Source organism: Phytophthora ramorum (genome assembly GCF_020800215.1).
Source record: "Phytophthora ramorum isolate Pr-102 chromosome Unknown Phyram_PR-102_s0012, whole genome shotgun sequence".
Classification (NCBI taxonomy): domain Eukaryota; phylum Oomycota; class Peronosporomycetes; order Peronosporales; family Peronosporaceae; genus Phytophthora; species Phytophthora ramorum.
In genome coordinates this window covers 1,765,100-1,783,112 of record NW_027150658.1, presented here as the reverse complement: position 1 = coordinate 1,783,112, position 18,013 = coordinate 1,765,100, and the positions used below count along the sequence as shown (strand labels likewise).

The 18,013-nt window shown below is 51.7% G+C and overlaps 2 protein-coding genes across 2 annotated transcripts; one reads left to right on the top strand and one right to left on the bottom strand.

Moving 5' to 3' along the window:
• Positions 1-144: 144 nt before the first annotated feature.
• On the bottom strand, positions 145-5,989 carry KRP23_11773 (Proteasome activator complex subunit 4; the record flags this gene model as incomplete). Its single annotated transcript, XM_067882349.1, has 2 exons — positions 145-5,784; positions 5,861-5,989. 2 exons carry the CDS (start codon positions 5,987-5,989, stop codon positions 145-147), a joined length of 5,769 nt encoding a protein of 1,922 aa, XP_067740610.1.
• Positions 5,990-10,101: 4,112 nt separating this feature from the next.
• On the top strand, positions 10,102-11,204 carry KRP23_11772 (Peptidyl-prolyl cis-trans isomerase CYP65; the record flags this gene model as incomplete). Its single annotated transcript, XM_067882348.1, has 8 exons — positions 10,102-10,204; positions 10,288-10,331; positions 10,405-10,479; positions 10,553-10,753; positions 10,826-10,853; positions 10,937-10,948; positions 11,044-11,112; positions 11,194-11,204. The coding sequence occupies 8 exons, from the start codon at positions 10,102-10,104 to the stop codon at positions 11,202-11,204; spliced, it is 543 nt and encodes a 180-aa protein (XP_067740609.1).
• Between the last annotated feature and the right edge of the window lie 6,809 nt (positions 11,205-18,013).

Here is an 18,013-nt window from a genome sequence, read left to right as displayed (position 1 = left end):
AATTCGGGACTCTGGTCCTCTACAAGAAAAACTCTCTATAAGAGCAGGAAAGTTGAAGTTGTCGTTTGCTTTTGGCACCCGCCATTGTTCGTCAAGTTATATGCTTCCATTCGATTAACATATAAGCAGAAAGATGCATCGTGCTTAGCTGAAGTAGCTCGGTGCGATGGCTACATCTTCAATCACGTCAAGCTGCGCTTGCGAAAACTCGGCCTTCGTCTCCAACCAGTTGTCCTGGTGCGTGCGCTTAAAGTCCAGCAGCGTTTCCTTCGCTGCCTTCTCCAAAAACGATATGGTGTTTGATGACCTCTTCATGTACAAGAAGCGGCCCAGTTCTTCGAAGATTGGCGGCACGAAACGTGGCACGTCGTGCGGGAACGCAAGGACGATGGCGCTCAAGCTAAGCACGCTCTCCGTCATCTTCACTTCAAGCGCTTTCAATCGATCATGAATCTTCTTGAGTTCCTCTTCTGGCGCGCTTTCATCTTTCAGGCGCTCGTAACGACGGGTCAGTTTCGGAAACTTCACGCGTGCTTGTCCAGCGCTCTCAGTCAAGCGCACACTCATCGCCTCCACAGCCGATTGCTGCTCATTGTGGAGAAGCCCGCGCAGAGCGTATTTTGCCATGGCTTGCACCTCCCGCTGTTCGTCTGTCAAAAAGGCACAGACAAGCCTGTGCACCTGTTCCTTCAAGGCGATGGAAAAGAATATCCAGTGATAAAAGGCGAAAGTCATGGTGAAGCGCAACACGGCACCGCGTGTCTTCCACATCTTCGAGGTTGACAAGCGTTTCAGCAGCTCCAGCAAACAAGTCACTGCACGTTCACCAACAGAGTCATGCGGCACGAAACACATTCTCAACGACAGAGATACAGCATCCGTGATATTCTTCGCTTGGACAGCTACTTCTGCCTTCGGGTGACTCTGTGACAGAAGGGCAACAGGGAGTAAATCGTCGATCATCGCGCGTATATCCCGTCCATCACCATGCTTTTCGCAGCATGACAGCCACTGCATCGCGGTCTCCCTTGCATGCAAAAGTGTGTCCTTCGCTGGCTTGGTCTCCGTCAATACATTATCCTCGTTGCCAATACCATCACCAACCAAGGCACTGGCAGTCAAAAGCTGATTCAATGGCATGCCTGACAGGATGATCGGAGCCGAAGATGATCCGATCGACAACGAAGACGTCGGAAAGGCGTAAGCACCCAACAAAAAGAGCATTTTCCCTGCGCGATCCCGAATAATCTTGTACTGGTGTGCCAGAGCGTGCTCTCGAATCACACTTAGCACCCGTTGTCCAAACTCGGATGCCAACGTATGAAGGGACTGGTCAGGCGTCAAAGCCGCCGCTCCAAGCAAATGAATCCCAGTTGCTTCCACCAGTGCCAGCCATTTTGCTTGACGTGCGTAATCTTCAACAGTCGCCCGAGCAAATGAGTCTTCCAACTCTTGGAGCAAGTAATTCACCAGTGGCTCTAGTCGATAAAGTTTCACAGCACCAGATCTCGATGGGCGCGATGAAAGGTAAAGTACCTCCGCCCACTGATCCACCAGTACGATACTTACGTGTGGAAGAATTAGTCTGAGGAGGTTTACCACAACAGCGACGTGCTTCGTGGCTTCTTCTTCATCAGTATGCTCCAATTTCAATATTGCATGTAGTAGACCTGCAATACAGTCCGCCAACGTGTTTAGCGCTGCCTGTCGATCCTCTTCTGCAGTGTCGGCACCAATCTCTTCGTTTGCCAACGTTCTTAATATCTCCATCGCCCTGCTTCCAAAAAATGCGCCGGGGTTCTTCTTCACAAGTTTTTGAATCAGCTTCATGCTGGATAAACTAACATTTGTAAACGTATTGCTTGCTTGATTCAGCAGGCGCACGGACGACAAAGGTGGGGCTTTCGGAAATGACTGTGAGCTGTTAGATAGATACCGGACGACTTCGTTTACACCAAATGACCAGTCACTTGGGGCCGAATTAGCGTGCTGGCCGTCCGCAGAAGCTGCAAATCTGTTCGAGTTCTTGTGATTATTGACAAAAGCATCCAAAAGAGTCTGCATCGTACTGTCAGAATAGATGAGCTCGTCAAGGGCTTCCCCATCTGCAGATCCACCCGTTTTGCGATTGTACTTCAGAAGCTTGAGAAGCTGCTGAAACACTTCCAATGCAATTTGCCGTACCGGAAGCACCTCATTACCAAGCTGTCGAACCGCGAGATTCCACGTGTCCAGCGAAATTGGCATCTCTTCCAGTTGCAAGAATAGATATAACATTACCAAGTGCATCAGCTGGAACTTCCAATGTTCTGTAGTAGAGGGTTCCGCTGCAACTAGAATATCGAGAAGAGGCGGTACCACTATTTGACCACGAATATATCTCCAGTTCGACAAGAGCGAAAGGAAGAAGTTTTGCAGCTTTACCTCGATCTTGACCTTACTCACCTCGCTGTCAACTTGCTTTACAATTGCATAATTGCTCTTCAACAGCACCAGAAGCACCCGCTTGAGCAAGGTGTCGCGCCTTTTCCACAAATTCCTACGGGCGAGTGGCAATGACAGCATGTGCAGTACCCCGGATACGTGCTCTTCTTTCAACTGCATCGCATCGCTAAATCCTTCCAGTTCCTCGATCTGCTTTGGCTGGCGGAAGTATACCCACCTAGCATATAGTACCGAGCATTCCTTCATTACTCCTGCCGCGTTAGATCGAACGTCCTCATACGGATTTGTGAGAAGCCACTCCAAGTCCATCAAAAGTGTTTCGTAGCGCTGGCGTGTTTCGTTATCACTTTCTGGTTTCATAATCGCACTTGCAACTGCAAAGTGTTGCTGCACCTTCCGCTTGGCGTAGAAAAACATCGCTTTCTCCACCAGCTCGTTTCGAGACAATGCCAGCACATGCTCGCCCTTATCCTCTGAATGGCCAGCAGTAACAGCTTTACGATGCGCGTGCGATGCAATATCCAAACTCGTAAGTCTGGAATACAAATTCTGAGCTTCTTTTATCCCGAACTCGTCAAGATGTTCACCTCTCCAAATTAAAAGCTGATGAATGATGTCCAACAGCAGCCGCCAAACCTGATTCTCCATCGCACTTTTACTCCCATTTTCTCTCCAAAAGACAGCAATATCGTGAACGCGGCTCATCAGGGAGCTTTTCAATGACGCAATTTGTTTGAAAAGATCCCTATTACTCTCAAGTGCCTTCAGTAGTAGTAGCTTTGCACCACTCAAGAGCGCACCTTCCTCCGTGACACTGTCATCAGTCAGCACGTTTGCAGCCCCACAAAGACCCTGAAACACTTGATTTAGAAGGCGCGTCCACGTACGAGCATTTAGGTTTTTGGCTTGTCTCATGCGTTCCAACTCATCGAGTGCTCCAACTACGTGATCTTGCAGCAGGTTAAATCCGAACGAAAGCTCTGCTTCGTTCGGTTCGTGCCATTTCACCGAAAGTTTGTTCTGCGAAATTCCAATGCCCATGTACTGGAAAGCTCCGCTGTTAGGAGATGTTGCATCCACCCACTCGGCAGCAGGTAACGAGCGAAAGTCGTGCGTGTAAACTCCTACAAGACCCGAGAGCAAATGCCGTAATACAGCACCAGCAGCTTCGTAGACGTCCTTGACATCGTCACTGCTCAAAAACTGTGCCAGAATCAATTTCAGTTCGGGCTGGTAGCGCAGTAGAATGCGATCATCTTGGTGGCTAAAGCGCACTAAGCCGTTGAGAATCTGCAAGTACCACACTTTTTCGTTCGTCATCAAGCCGACCACATCAATGCTGGTTTTCGTAGCGTGAAAATTCTCCAGAACAAGCGGCATGAACCGCGCGATGGCTTCGGAAGGATTTCCTTGCATGCAATTGAAGATCAACGTCGATATTACCTTTCCTCCAAATGCTGTAGTGTAGAACGCACTTGACACAAAAGCCACAGTCTTGCGCAGGCACTGCGTGTAGATTTCTGGGGACATTTGTACATACAAAATGGCCAATAGGTTCAAAACCTGCAATACGATCGCGTCTTCACTTCCATCTCTTTTGGAAGATTTCCCGCTTCTGTCAGCATTGGGCGAGGCAGACCTAGCACCCGAACGCGACTGAATGAATTGAAAGCAACGATCCAACACTGCAAACGTCCATTCCTCTAAGAACGGTCCAGTTTCCCACATTTTTTCGTCAATTTGACTGCCCAGAGAACAGATTTCAGCAAACAAACTGCTTTTCATGTCTGCAAACAATTGGTTTGACAGCTCCCCTCGCTGCTTCGTTGCCTGGAAATTACCCTTAGCCGGATCATTCACTAGGGGCAGCCACGAAAGTATGTGAAAATACAGCTGAACTGTCGCTTGTGTTTTCTTCTCATCATTCGCATCAATCCCTGGTAACGTCAACTTCAACATTGGCTCCAAGTAAGTACTGAAAAACAATCCCGTGCTTTGGGGGTGCTGTCCACACATTAAGTGATACATAAACACCGCCATCGAAGAGATGGCAGTGACCGCCAAGTGAGAGTGACTCATGGCCATTGGGTCAAGTGCTTTGAGCATCTCCTCCATTACTGGGGCCGCACAGCGCGTGGGGTCGATACACAGGATATTCTTCATCACATACATGCACTTGGTAGCCACTCCGCGATTCTTCGAGTAAATTCCCAGTAAGCAAATTCCCAGGATCGCGTCCACAATCTTACAGACTGAAATTGCGCTCAAACCCTTCTTGTTCTTCTTTTCACTTCCAAGCCGCTTGCTCAACGCATTGCTCAGATAGTAGACGAATGTTGCAAGCGAATTGCCGACATTTGCAACGTTGGATGGATGGAAAAATGACTTCATCAAGCTCAGTATCTCGAAAAGGTATTGATTCGGAGTTCCATTTCTGTCATCATCCTTTGCATCACGCAAGAGATACACGCACAGACGCATCACGTGTTGGCTAAAGCGCTTTGATCCGTTAATCGATGTGTATGCTGATGGCCACAACTGTTTTTTGAACGGGGAGCCCAGGTCCGAAGGCAGCTCAAGAAGATCGTGGACCTTGGCAAATATAAACGGGAGATACTCGTCCAGCATAGATGTGCTGGGGTATCGTTTAGCCACCCGAGAGAGAATCTTCATCCAATGGCCGTCCCATTCGCTACACCGTGAAATCAGTGACCACACTGAAAACCACTCGGGGAGTAACGCGACGACATCTTTCTCCGTTTCTGTGCCTTCAAACGATGGCAGCGAAAGAAGAAATGAGAAAAAGGCCAGTGCACGAAAGCACTCTGTCGTCTTCACATCTTTGATGCTCACACCAAATTCCGTCCACAACTCCATCACAAGCGGCACGGCAGGATCAGTCGCTTGAAAAAAACTTCGCGCCACCTCCGCACACTTGGTTGTTGTGTTAGTAAGCTTCGCCAAGTAGCTCTGCGATGCCTGCTGGATGCATCCAGGTGCGCGGAAGCATACTCGCTCGATCGCGCGCTTCACCGACCTCCAGTCGATCACGAGGTCGCCAGCCAGAGCAGCTTCTTGATCGCGCTGGCGTTTCTTCCACTTCTTCAGCAACAAATGCAGCGTCTTCACGGCTCGAATCTCCATGTCCACATCGGTAAAGCAGCGTCCATCACGCGTCCACACCAGCTCCACCAAGACGCGGATCAGTTGCACGTGCAGCTGCACGGGCAACTCGTGCTTGAGCTTGAACAATGTATCCACATCTCGAAAGTGGCGATTCTGGAGCACACTGTCGAGTGCCTCCCCACCACGCAGACTCTGCAGGCATTCCAGCGTTTCCTGCACGACAAACAACGAGTGGTCAGAATATCCGAGCGGGCTGTTTGTTGCCCCCCCCCCCCTCTGCGCGGCTTACCTGGATGCGGCTCAGGAAGTCCTGTCGTTCTGCCTGCACACTCTCGGTTGTGATGTACGACGGCAGCAGGCGATAGTACGGGTGCACGGTCTCGGTCCCCGCCAGCAACTCAGTGCTGGTCGCGGTCATGGCGGGCTAGATCGAGAATGCAACCAGAGAGAATCGCGAGGTCTCGACGCCATTTTCACCCAATCGCATCGTTTTTTGAGCGATTGCTTACCAGTCAGCATGCATTCCGACGAAATGCATGCCCCAAAGGAACAAACTTTACCGCAGGGGTACATGTATCTCTTCCTCTTTCTAAACGTTGTAGGCAGACAGCTGTGTATGGGTGTACCAGGTACGGCTATCTTTACGAGGCATTCTAGCAGCGCATCTTGTGTACGGTGATCCGCAACGACGAAGTTGAAGGGCATTTTGCACTTGCGTTTGTAGTCTGCATGTGCTCATTCTACCTAAACCTGTAGTCTCAATTATTCTGTCCACTCGGTCGCAGGCCACTTGCGGTTCCAGCAAAAGCTGCACACTTGGTCGCCTGTTCGAGACATGCTCACGGTTTCGCGCGCTTTCCCAGTCGAGTGTGTCCTACGTGACAACATCCCTTTCCAGTTGCAGCAACACTCAGAAGAGGAGTTGAGGCCTTGCATCGAACAACACCAAGAACGCCCGGTTCCGCATCTCGCCAGATTTCCGATTTGATAAAGTCTGATCTAGTTCGCCTTGCAGGCTGAACCCTGACTGAGTCTGGACGCAATGGCATTGACGCCGCCAAAACTGCGTGGCGCCATGATATCGCCGGAATCGAGTCCAGCCACTGGAGTCACACGAGCGGCAGACATGCATGCGATGCAGCGCCAATAGTACAGTGTGGTGGCCATTGGCACTGGCCAAGACGCGACGTCAGTTCCTAGCCGCATCGACATAGCATAAAACGTGCAATTGTACATGCACAAATGCACAAAGTGGATAGCAAAAATTGGGTGCGAGTGACGTCAATCAGCCTCTGCCTCGTTCCTCGAGGCTCTGACTCTCGTTCACTATCGAATTCACAGTGCGGAGACTCGAGACGACGACGATGGCTGCACCGAGGTTGATGCTCCTGTTCCTGGCGTCGCTGCTGCTGCTGGCACGCGCGGCAGCCGGGGGTGTGGAGTCCGTCATGGGCATTGTTAACACCAAGCGCTCCGTGAAGCTGGACCCGAGCGTTCAGCACATTCCGCTTGACCCGGCGCAGACGCAACTACGGCCGCCGCCCGCGCAGATCCCCGCGTCCTTCGACATTTTTGTGGGGCTGTCGGTCTTTCGCGACGGCTACCGCTGCGGCAAGACCATCTTCACGGGCCTCAAGCGCGCCAAGTACCCCGAGCGGCTCTTCTTCGGCGTCGTGGACCAAGTGAACGACGGTGACGAGAGGTGCCTCGACGAGTATTGCAAGATGGCGGAGGCCGAATGGCCTGACAAAGGACCCTGTCCCTACAAGGACCACGTTCGCGTGGACATTCACTCTGCCTCCGAGTCGCGTGGCCCCACGCTGGCGCGCTACCAACAGCAGAAGCTCATCCAACAGGAGGAGTTCTGTCTGCAGCTCGATGGTCACAGTATCTTCACGAACCTCTGGGACGAGAATCTGCTGGCCGAGTGGAAGCGCGTAGACAACGAGATGGCTGTGCTCTCCACGTACATACACCACATCCACGACTTCGTCAAGGAGAACGGCGACAACGATCTTCGTGCGTCCCTGCCTCACTTGTGCTCGACCATGCGCGGCACAAACGGTCTTGTGCGAACTGTCGGTGCCAGCATGATCACCGGCTCAAAGTTCCCGCAACTGGAGGCGCTTTGGGGTGCTGGTCTTTCCTTCAACAAGTGTCATGCCGAGCGCCGTGTGCCTGTGGACTCGCATACGCTCTGGATGTTTGATGGCGAAGAGTTCTTGCGTGCGTCTCGCTTATGGACTAATGGCTACGACATGTACTCTCCTAGCGAATTGGGATCCGTGATCTACCACAATTATTCCAAGGTGCCGGCTCGCTTCGAGCACATCACAGTCGACCCGCAGGTAAAGAAGCGCGAGAGCGAAATGGCTATCAACCGCTTCAACCACCTCGTTGGCAAACCCGTCAAGGGTCTTGTCGACACGTATGAGCTGGACAAGTATGGTTTTGGGTCGGTGCGTTCTTTTGACACATATCTCAAGTTCTCCGGCGTTACCTTCCAAGAAGGTGTGAACGATACTGAATCTTGCGAGCAACTCCACTGGGTGCCGTATGAAAATGCGACAGAGGTAGAGGCTCTGATGGAAAATGGATGGAAGTTAAAGACTACTGGTACTAGAACTGGAGGCGCTGAACCCACTCCCAAGCAGCAGATCGCCGGGGGAACTGAACAGGAGGGAGAAGAACAGGAGGCGGAAGATACGCTGGATACCTCACAGCCGACAAAAGAGCAGGCCGTGGTCGATGATGACCCGAATGCTGAAGTTGCACGGCATGCGGCAGATGCTCACGCTGAAAATGGCGCGGACATTGGGGAAGACGAGAAGTCAGAGGAGGCGAAGGCGCGTCTGCGGCAAGAGGTCGTCAACAACCGGGTGGCGAAGGGCCCATCCGCTGCCCCGGTCTGGTTCTTCCTTTTCGTTGTCGTGGCCGCCCTCTTCGTAACACTTTCTAGCGACAGTGTGTCTCGCTCGATCCGGCTGGCGTTCTGCGCGAGTGCTCCCCACACTCACAACAGCATCGAGTAAACTAACTCAACGCGGATAAAGTGCGCGGACCCCATTGCTCGAAGACGTCTTCAGCTTTGATGCCTTACATTTCCCTGTGTCTGCGTAGACTATTGAGGCCTTAGCTCTCTATTCACCCCGCAGTAGTACATGTAGTTTCGAAGTGCAAGGCACGAAATAGGTAGCAAAGCCAATCATAAGGTGTTTGATTTTCATCAACTACTTCAGCTTCTTGAGAAGCGAGGAAAGAGCACGCTTTGCATTGTCGTTCAGTGAGTCACCATCAGTAGCCTGAACACACTGAAGAACTTCGTCAGCGTCATTGTCACGACACCATTCCAAGTTCTCATCGTTTGAAATCACAGTGCTCTCCAGTGCCAGTAGTGCGTTAGTCTGGAGCGACTCCAGTGCGCCACTGGCGAGGTGCTGTATAAGCATTCCAAGACCTCCAGCATCGGCCACAAGCGACTGGCTGGCGATATTCAGGTGCACACCATGGTGCACAGCCCACGCAGCACTGCTGTTAACGTCTTCAGGAAACGCAGGGGAGAGCAACAACACGAGAGCCGGCAACGCGCCACTCTCCCGAAGTAAGTCCTGCGCATCGATGTCACGCCCAGAGAGGATGTTTCCCAGCGTAAAGGCCACTGCGCTGCGGAGTTGGTCGCTGTAGTCGTCTTCAAGCAGGCCTCCCAAGAGCAGAACACCGTCTTGCTCGATGATCTGGCGACGGCCTTGGGCGCTACTAGCAATGCTAGCTACACACGTACATGCGGCACGTTTGATGGCCTCGTGCGGGCTTGCCAACACGCTCAGCGCCGCGCTTACAACGTCAGGAGACGACACGACGTCAGCCGCAGTCGGCTCTAGCGCCACGTTGCCCAACGTAAGGCACGCTGCCGCCTGCAGTCGCGGGTTCGTCTGCGTCAAGAACGGGGTCAAAATCTTGGACGCGTTCAATCGCAGGAGCTCCTGCACCAGCAGCGGCTCCGTCGTCAGGCGGATGAGCGCCAGGAAGGCCGGCACGAGCAGATCGGAGGACGTGATCGTGTCGCTGTCCTGCAGGAAGCCCAAGAGCGCCTCCAGCGCGTCGCTGTCCACAACCTCCAGCGCATGACGCTTTCTCTCAGCCTTGTCCAGCGAAGAGCTCAGATCAATCGAATTGATGGCCGCCACACGGTCGTCGGTTGACGTTTCCTTGGCGTTGAGCACCTGCGCCACATCGAAGATACCGGCCGATGACGACGCGAATCCTCGAACAGTAGCGATTGGCAGGAGGTTGAGAGCCAGAGAAGGACGAGTGCGTCCTGCTGCTGCAGGGAACGACCTGGTGCTGACGGTCGACGCCACTGGGTACGCTCTGCAGCGACCCACCGAGGTCGCCACTCGTCTTAGCAGCACTCGAACCATGACGTCGAGCGGTTGTCAATGTTTTCAGTCACTAAGTCATTGAAGTGAAACGTAACGAGGTCACTAAAATGAACATCTTGCTCGCAATTCGCCACTGGAGCTAACTAACATGGGCAAGAATCGCCACAGCAAGGACCGGCTGTTCATCACGCAGACCGAGCACAAGTACCTCTACGGCGGCAAGAAGCAGGAGATCCGTCGTGCCTACAAGCGTAGGTTCTTCTGATTCCCCCTTGCCCATTCTCCGTCGCTCCGTGTGCTAAACTCTTCACCACCATTTGCCACTCTACTGCAGGCTTGCCGTTCAACTGCTGCGCCATCACTCTCTGCCCCTTCACGGTACCCACTCCCAGCTCCCTCCCTCCTTTTTATTGCTGCAAACTCCTACTAACTGGATTGGATACGATGGTAGAACCCTGTATGCACGCGCGAGGGCCATTTGTTTGACCTGGAGGCCGTTGTCCCCTACGTCAAGGAGCACCAAATTGTACGTCCTACATCCGATTCCAAAGAAATACGGAGCTTTAATTCTTACGGTCATGGTGTTTCGGTCTTTGTAGAACCCTGTGACGGGCAAGCCACTTGCGCTAAAGGAGCTGATTCAACTGCATTTCAGCAAGAACTCGCAGGGCGAGTACTTTTGCCCCGTGACGTACAAGGTGTTCACAGACAACACCAAGATCGCCACTATCGCTGCAACAGGCAATGTTTTCTGTTACGAGGCTATTGAAGAGCTCAACATTAAGCCAAAGAACTGGATGGTGCGAAAACAATGCCACCGAAACTGCTTCAGGATGCGTTGAGTGCTTACGCTGTCTTGTATTTTTATGTAGGATCTCATTTCTGGTGCCAAATTCAAGCGTAAAGACATCATAATTCTCCAGGACCCACAAGACTTTTCCAATCGCGAAATTGAAAACTTCGAGCACTTACGGCGAGCAAAGGCGAGCGAAAATGTACGTAGTACAAACGTCAGCACATGGCAAGTTCGATTGTATCTGATTACAAAATCGTTATCTAATTTGTGGACCTGCATGGATTGATGAATCAGCACGCTTCAACATCCGCTGCAGCACGGAATATCCGCACAAATGCTGCTACGGATCGCATTCTTCAAGAGGTATTTCAGTGATTTATCGATCACAGACAGCATGAGCAAATGAGTGTTTAATTTGCTTGCTATAATGTATGTGATATGTAGCTGGGGGCTAAGCGAGCAACGCAGAAAGAGCTGTCAGAAAAGATTAAGCGTGGGGCGGAAGATGTGAGCGAGAAGGACAAGATTGTGGCTTCGCTAACTCACCACAACCTATCAAAAGAGGAAGAGGCTGCGGCTAAGAAGACGGCTCAACCAGGAAAACTGCAGTACTCGCAGTTTACTGCGGGAGATTGCTCAAGCTCATTCACATCTAGTGTGCGGGCTCCTGTTACTGAGAACGCAATGGCGCTTGCTTCGGAGCGAGAACTTCTTGAGCGAAGGTGGCAGGCTGTACGGAAGCTGAAGAAGAAAGGCCTCGTGCGACTTGAAACTACTGTCGGCAACATCAACCTGGAGGTGGATTGCGACTTTGTACCGCAAACAGCCGATAACTTTATGAGCTTGTGCCAGGCCAAGTACTACGACGGTGTGCTATTTCACCGAGTTATTAAGGGCTTCATGATGCAGGGAGGTGATCCAACGGGAACAGGCCGAGGTGGGGAATCCATTTGGAAAAAGCCATTCCGTGATGAAATCGACAGCCGATTGGTAAGACCACTGTGATGTGCAATTGTATACAATTCACTGACTGATTTTGGCGTTATGTGTGGCCGATACAGTCCCACGACACTCGAGGGGTGTTGAGTATGGCAAACTCTGGGCCAGGCACAAACAATTCGCAGTTTTTCGTCACTTTCAAAGCGTGCACACACCTTGACAAGAAACACGCGGTATTTGGTCGGGTTGTTGGGGGGATGGACGTGCTGGATGCGGTTGAACGCATTGAGACTGGCGCGGACGACCGTCCTATCGAGGATGTGCGCATCGAGGGTGTTCAGATATTTGCCAACCCGTTTCAGGAGTACGTGGACGCTCAAGAGCAAGGTCTGGATGTCGTCCAGGTTGCAAAGGAGAAGGCTGCACGTGAGGCAAAACCCCAAGTGAAAGGCTCCGTTTTGAAAGTTGGTGGCAAGTGGGTCGCTTACGATGATCTGGGCGAAGTGGATGTGGCTAGCATCCCCACAAGCGAAACTTCCAAGGACGAAAACGTGGGGAAATATCTAGCGAAGTCGGACGTATCCACGAAAAAGCGGTCGCTGGAACCAGTGATGCCAACCCCCATCGAGAGCAAGAAGAAGAGTAAGAAGCAGTCATCCAGTGGATTTGGCAACTTCTCTGGCTGGTAATGCCGGCAGCTTAGAATAAAGCCCAAGAATAATGATTCTGCAGTTTGAAACGGAAACGCTATTTTGAAGGGTAATTGAAATGGACGACCACTAACTGCCGTACTGTTGGAGCTGTGTCGCTAACGAGAAAGAGAAGAGGAAAGCGCTTCCTATGAACAAGTACGTTGTGGAGAAGATCATCGGCGAGGGCACGTATGGCATCGTGTACAAGGCCAAAGAAAAGGTACTTACGCACAATGACGACGCTTTCTGCTTTGCCATGCTCACGTTGACGATGGAAATCTGGATTCAGGCAACCGGAGAGTATGTAGCAATCAAGAAATTCAAGACGGCAAATGGTGGGGTTGCAGTAAAGCTGTAATCTTTTGCCATGGTTTAGTACGTAACAATCGAGTGGTTGCGCCTCTTGCAGATGAACAACTGTCAAAGCGAGAGATACAAGCGTGCTCAATGCTCAGCCACCCGAACATTGTGTCCTATCGCAACAGCTTCCGGCACGATGGATTGCTGCACCTAGTGTTTGACTATGTGTGTGAAGGCATGGTGAAGGTGAGAACTAGTGCGGCCGCTTCTCGTCGGAGTTTATTCGCTAAACCCCTCATTTTGGTAGCTTTTGTCCAGAAACAAAAAGGGGGTGAAGCCGCAAGAGGCACGGAGAATTATTTACCAGTTGTGCAAGGCTTTGGAATACTGCCACTCCAATCGCATTATTCACAGAGGTAAGTAACTTTCTGGTGGTGATTTGACATCTTGAGCCATGGTATCGCTCACTTTCTGCAACAAATGCATTTCATTAGATGTTAAGCCCGACAACATCCTCATCGATGAAAATGGGGATATCAAGCTGTGCGACTTCGGTAAGCTGTTTTTCGGGCGGAGGTGCAACATTCTCGATGAAAATAACAAGTTTTCACCCGTGATGGTAGGTGTTGCGAGGACTGTGCAATTTGAAGGAGACCCGTTGTCAGACTACGTTTCCACTCGTTGGTATCGTCCACCCGAACAAGAACTCCGGTGAGTGTCGTCATTTCCATCCTCGTCTACCCTCGGTCCTACGTCGAAGTAACAGATTACCACCATCCTTTGTCCAGACTCGACCGCTATTCTTTCGATGCCGATGTGTGGAGTGTAGGTTGTGTGCTGATGGAGCTGCTAACAGGTCGTCCTCTCTTCCCCGGCAATACCCAAATCGACCAAATGTAAGTGCGTTTATCGAAGTGGTTTGACCTGGGGCTTGCCTGACTTGGCTGCATGGCCGCACACAGCAACCTCATTCAGAGTTATCTCGGACCCCTCCCAGCGGTTCTTCTCCCTAGAATTCCTCGAGGAGTTGCAACACTCCAGGCAGCATCAAAAACTTTCCAAGAGCTACTAGGTGATCGACATCTTCCGGAAGGAGCACTTGATTTTCTCATTAACACTTTGCAGCTTGAGCCCAAACTCCGCCTCTCCTCTAAACAGTGCCTCGAGCACCTGTTTTTACGGTCATTGCGTGACGCTGAGCTCAAAGACCGTGAAAAACGACGCCGTGCGGGTCGGGCGAGTGACGACGAAGGTATCGAGGAAGATATACCAGGTGAAGGGCAGCCGTCTCCTCGCGCATACCGCATGGAATACAAAGCTGACCAAAAGACCACGGACGTTGTGGTCCCAGTATCCCTTTACAAAGCTGGTCCTCACACAGTTGCCTTCAAGCATGATGACGAAAAGGAGACTGAAAACGCTGCCTCTGCGAAGTCAAAAGAGCGCCCCCGACGCTTAAACGCTCGAGGCCCGAACGCTTATGACAATAACACTGAGTGCGACGGTGATGATATCCAGGAAATCATCGAGACTGAGGACAACGACTCAATTTCACGTTGTCGACAGCAACGCGTTCGTGGGAACGATAGTGACAACATTAACAACGACTACAAGACACTTCAGGAAGTACCGCCTCGATCGAAAGATGTTCCGCGTCGCGGACTACTGGCGGCCTCCGCAAAGGCAAAGGTGGATCCGTTGGATGGCGACAGTTGTTACGAAGACGACTTTGAAGAGTATCACCATGGATACTAGTGGTGTTAAGACGACCAGCCACATATTCTATCGACTGAGATCTCACAAAGTCGTCAAAAATTTAGGCGTGCTAAAACCGAAACAAACATCGAGTTGTATTATCGATTATACGAAATCGTACCAGCTATCGGCTCTGCATTGCTCACAGTTAAGCCAGGTTGATCGGGGACTTGACTTCGACGAAGTTGGGCGACTTGGCATTCTTGTTCTTGTGGAACAGCACGTCGATGTCCTCCAGCAGAATACCCTTCGTTTCCGGGCAAAAGAAGTAAACGAACACGAGGCAAATGAGACACAGCCCCGCGAAGAGGAAGAACACACCGTTAATGTTGAGCGACGGGAACAGCTTTACGACCTCGGTCATCACGGCACCCATAGCCCAATTGGCAGCAGTTGAGAGCGACACAGCCGACGCACGAACGTTGAGCGGGAAGATCTCGGCCGGGTAGATCCAACACACGGGCCCCCACGAGATGGCGAAGTTGAAGACAAAGAAGGCCGTGCCGAGACAAATGAACCAACCACCGACCCTCGGGCATCCAGCATTATCCGTGTTGCCATCACAAATGCACGTGAACAAGATCGCAGCAAACAAGTGCCCGACAACCATGCCCACCGCTCCAATCAGCAGCATTTGACGACGACCAAACGAGTCCACCCAGCGCATGGCCGGAATGGTACTCAAGAAGTTGACGCCTGAAATGAATAGGGACGAATAGATTCCAGCCTGCGTGATATCCTTGAAGATGAGAGCGCCGTAGCTCATAATGGGGTTGATGCCAGTCGCTTGCTGCAGCACTTGCAGTACCATAGCGATAATCAAACGTTTGCGGAGCGAAGGGTTGGTGACCAAGTCCAAGACGCCCTCACCACCTGCCTCCTCTTCTGCGATCTGGTCCCCAATAGCTGCCAACTCGTGGCCAACATTTTCGGTCATACGAAGTTTCTTCAAAACCTTCTCAGCCTCCTCCTTTCCCTTCTTCTTGTACGTCCAACGAGGGCTTTCAGGCACAAACCAGATGCCGAGAAGCACCACCAAGGGAGGAGCCATGGAGACGCCGTTGGTTGTGCGCCAGCCGCGGTTGCGGTTCTCCACGATGATGTTCACCACGTTGGCGAGGAACAGTCCGATCACACACGTCATCTGCATGAAACCTGACAACATTCCACGGAGCTCCTTGGGGGCCATCTCGGCACCAAATAAGGGCAATGAGAAGGACGAGTTGCCGACACCGAAGCCCTGAATGATACGGGCGATATACATGAGCGTGTGCGCCTGCGCCTTGTTGAAGCACACCCAACAGGTTCCACCACAGAACAGCACACCGGCCGAGAAAATGGTCGCTCGACGCCCGAATTTGTCCGCAATGATGCCACCCATGAATGCTCCGACCAGGCAGCCCAAGTTGTACGCCATGTTGTACCAGACCGTGAACGTCGTCCACTCACTCGGCAAGTCGGAGGTGGATTTCGTGCAGTCCGCGTACGTGAAGTTGTGCCAACCCACGCAGTAGTCGTTCAGGAACGAGTCCATAATGAGCACGCCCGAAGTCACACCTTGATCATAGCCGAAGAAGATGCCTCCCAGCGATGCGAAGACGCAGACGATGATAGCGTACTTGCGCGAGCCTTCGGTCGGCGTGTTGTCGATATCGGGTGTGTTCACAATCACCCCGGCCGCCATGGTTCAATTCGCTTATCGAGACGATGCTTGAGTACTGCTTGGGTGGTTGAAAGCAAATTGCAGAATGGAATGACTGCCGATGCAAAACTGAGTGTTGTCTTCTGTTGACGTTGTTGGCTGAATAGGACAACAAGGTGAAGTAGAACGGAGGTGGCGAAGAATCTCCCAGGGCAAGTTGCCTGGATGAAGCTGCGAGTCTGAACAGGATAGGAATGCACGGTGCTGTTGATGTGTGAGCGGCATGCTGTTGAAGTTGTCCGTGATGTTAAACGTCATCGTTAGGCAAACGCTATACTATGTGTTATTTTCCCCATCGTGCTGCTCGGTTTTGATAGCGACTTGATTTATTTCTTCATGAGTACATCTACACCCACCGTGCCATGACGATTCGTGCGGAGTCGCTGAGGGCAACTCGACTTCACACGCGACGAACTTCAAGCCCGGAGAGCTTTGCACAAAGCGCTCGTCTCGAGAGGAGCAACGCATTGCACTCGTGCAAACTCGGCCATTCTGCGTTGTCTCCCGAGCTCACAGAAGCCGCGTCTGTTTGCTGACGGTTGCAGCATGTCAATCGGTGGCCTGAGCCTCTCTCATTTTCTGGCGATCCTGGGAGCCCGCCAACAAGTCAAACTGAAGCGGCCTGGCTCATGAACGCTCGTTTATGCACTTCAGACCTGTCAGCCAAAGTTCAACCGCGACTACAGACAACGACGGATTTAGCCGGCACCACTGAGTGCCATCCGCCATACTAAAGTAGTGTGACGGAAAACCCGGCATGGATTCAGCGGGCATGCAGTAATGACAAAAACAATACACTTTTCTACATAAATCGATGCAAAAGTGGTGGTTGTATCAGAGACTAATCTCAGGATAGCGTGGAATAGCTTTCTCAAAGCTACGAATTACCGTCTCTTTAGAAATCGCGTCAAAGGCAGCAATAGTTGCGCGAACTGCACGGATGCGCTTTTCCTTCGCAGTGCCGCCTGTGATGCCGCTCCAGTTGGTTCGCATCTTCGCCTTAAGCGGCCCCATGACGCCCACGTCAAGGGGCTGGCATGATGCCGTGCTGTTAGGAGGAAGAGGAACCACAAGGGCGTTAGCAACTTCAGTGACGACCCGCTGTCCTTCTTCAGAAACGTGACACTCAAAGTTGTCTAGGATGAGGACAGCGGGTCCGTCCACTTCGTACTTGAGCAATCTTTCAACGTAGAAACGCCAGCAAGCAGCGTCCATCCAGGCGCTTTCTTGGACGGTGTAAAAGTGACCTTCCGGGTAGTCGTCAAACTCGGTGGCTTCAATGCGGCCACCCGGTTTTCCTCGTGCGATAAACAGAATCGGCAGCTTTTTTCCTAACAAATTGCAAGTAAACACTCATTTAGTACAGTGCATGGCTGGAAAAATACCAATAGCTGCTCGAAAGCTTACCGTCCGCCCGAACTGTGAGCACTGCCGTCATACGGCCTGCGTGTTTGGACGCGTTGGCAATCCTCGCAGGATCTCGCCGTCCTCTGCCCGCCCAAATCCTTGCGGGGGGCATGTCAAAGTTGATGGCTGTTTCATCAACATTGAGCATGCCCCCGGGACCGTACGCTTCATACTTTCCCCAGAACTCTATCGCAAACTCTGCGCGTGTCTGCTCGAGGTCCGCAGTGCTTTTCTTGGCAGTCTGGGGTTTCTGGGGTCTAAATCCATGTCTAAATACATCATTTTCATACAAATGTACACAAAAATGATAAAATTACACAAAACTTAAACTTTACCGAATAGCGAGCCGTTGGACCAGGCGCTGCAACGCCAAGAGCCCGCTCTTCTTGCCCACCATGTAGTTATCAATCCACGCTGCGTCAATCTGCCACATATACTCCATCATTCCTCGAGTCGTAAGCGCCTACCA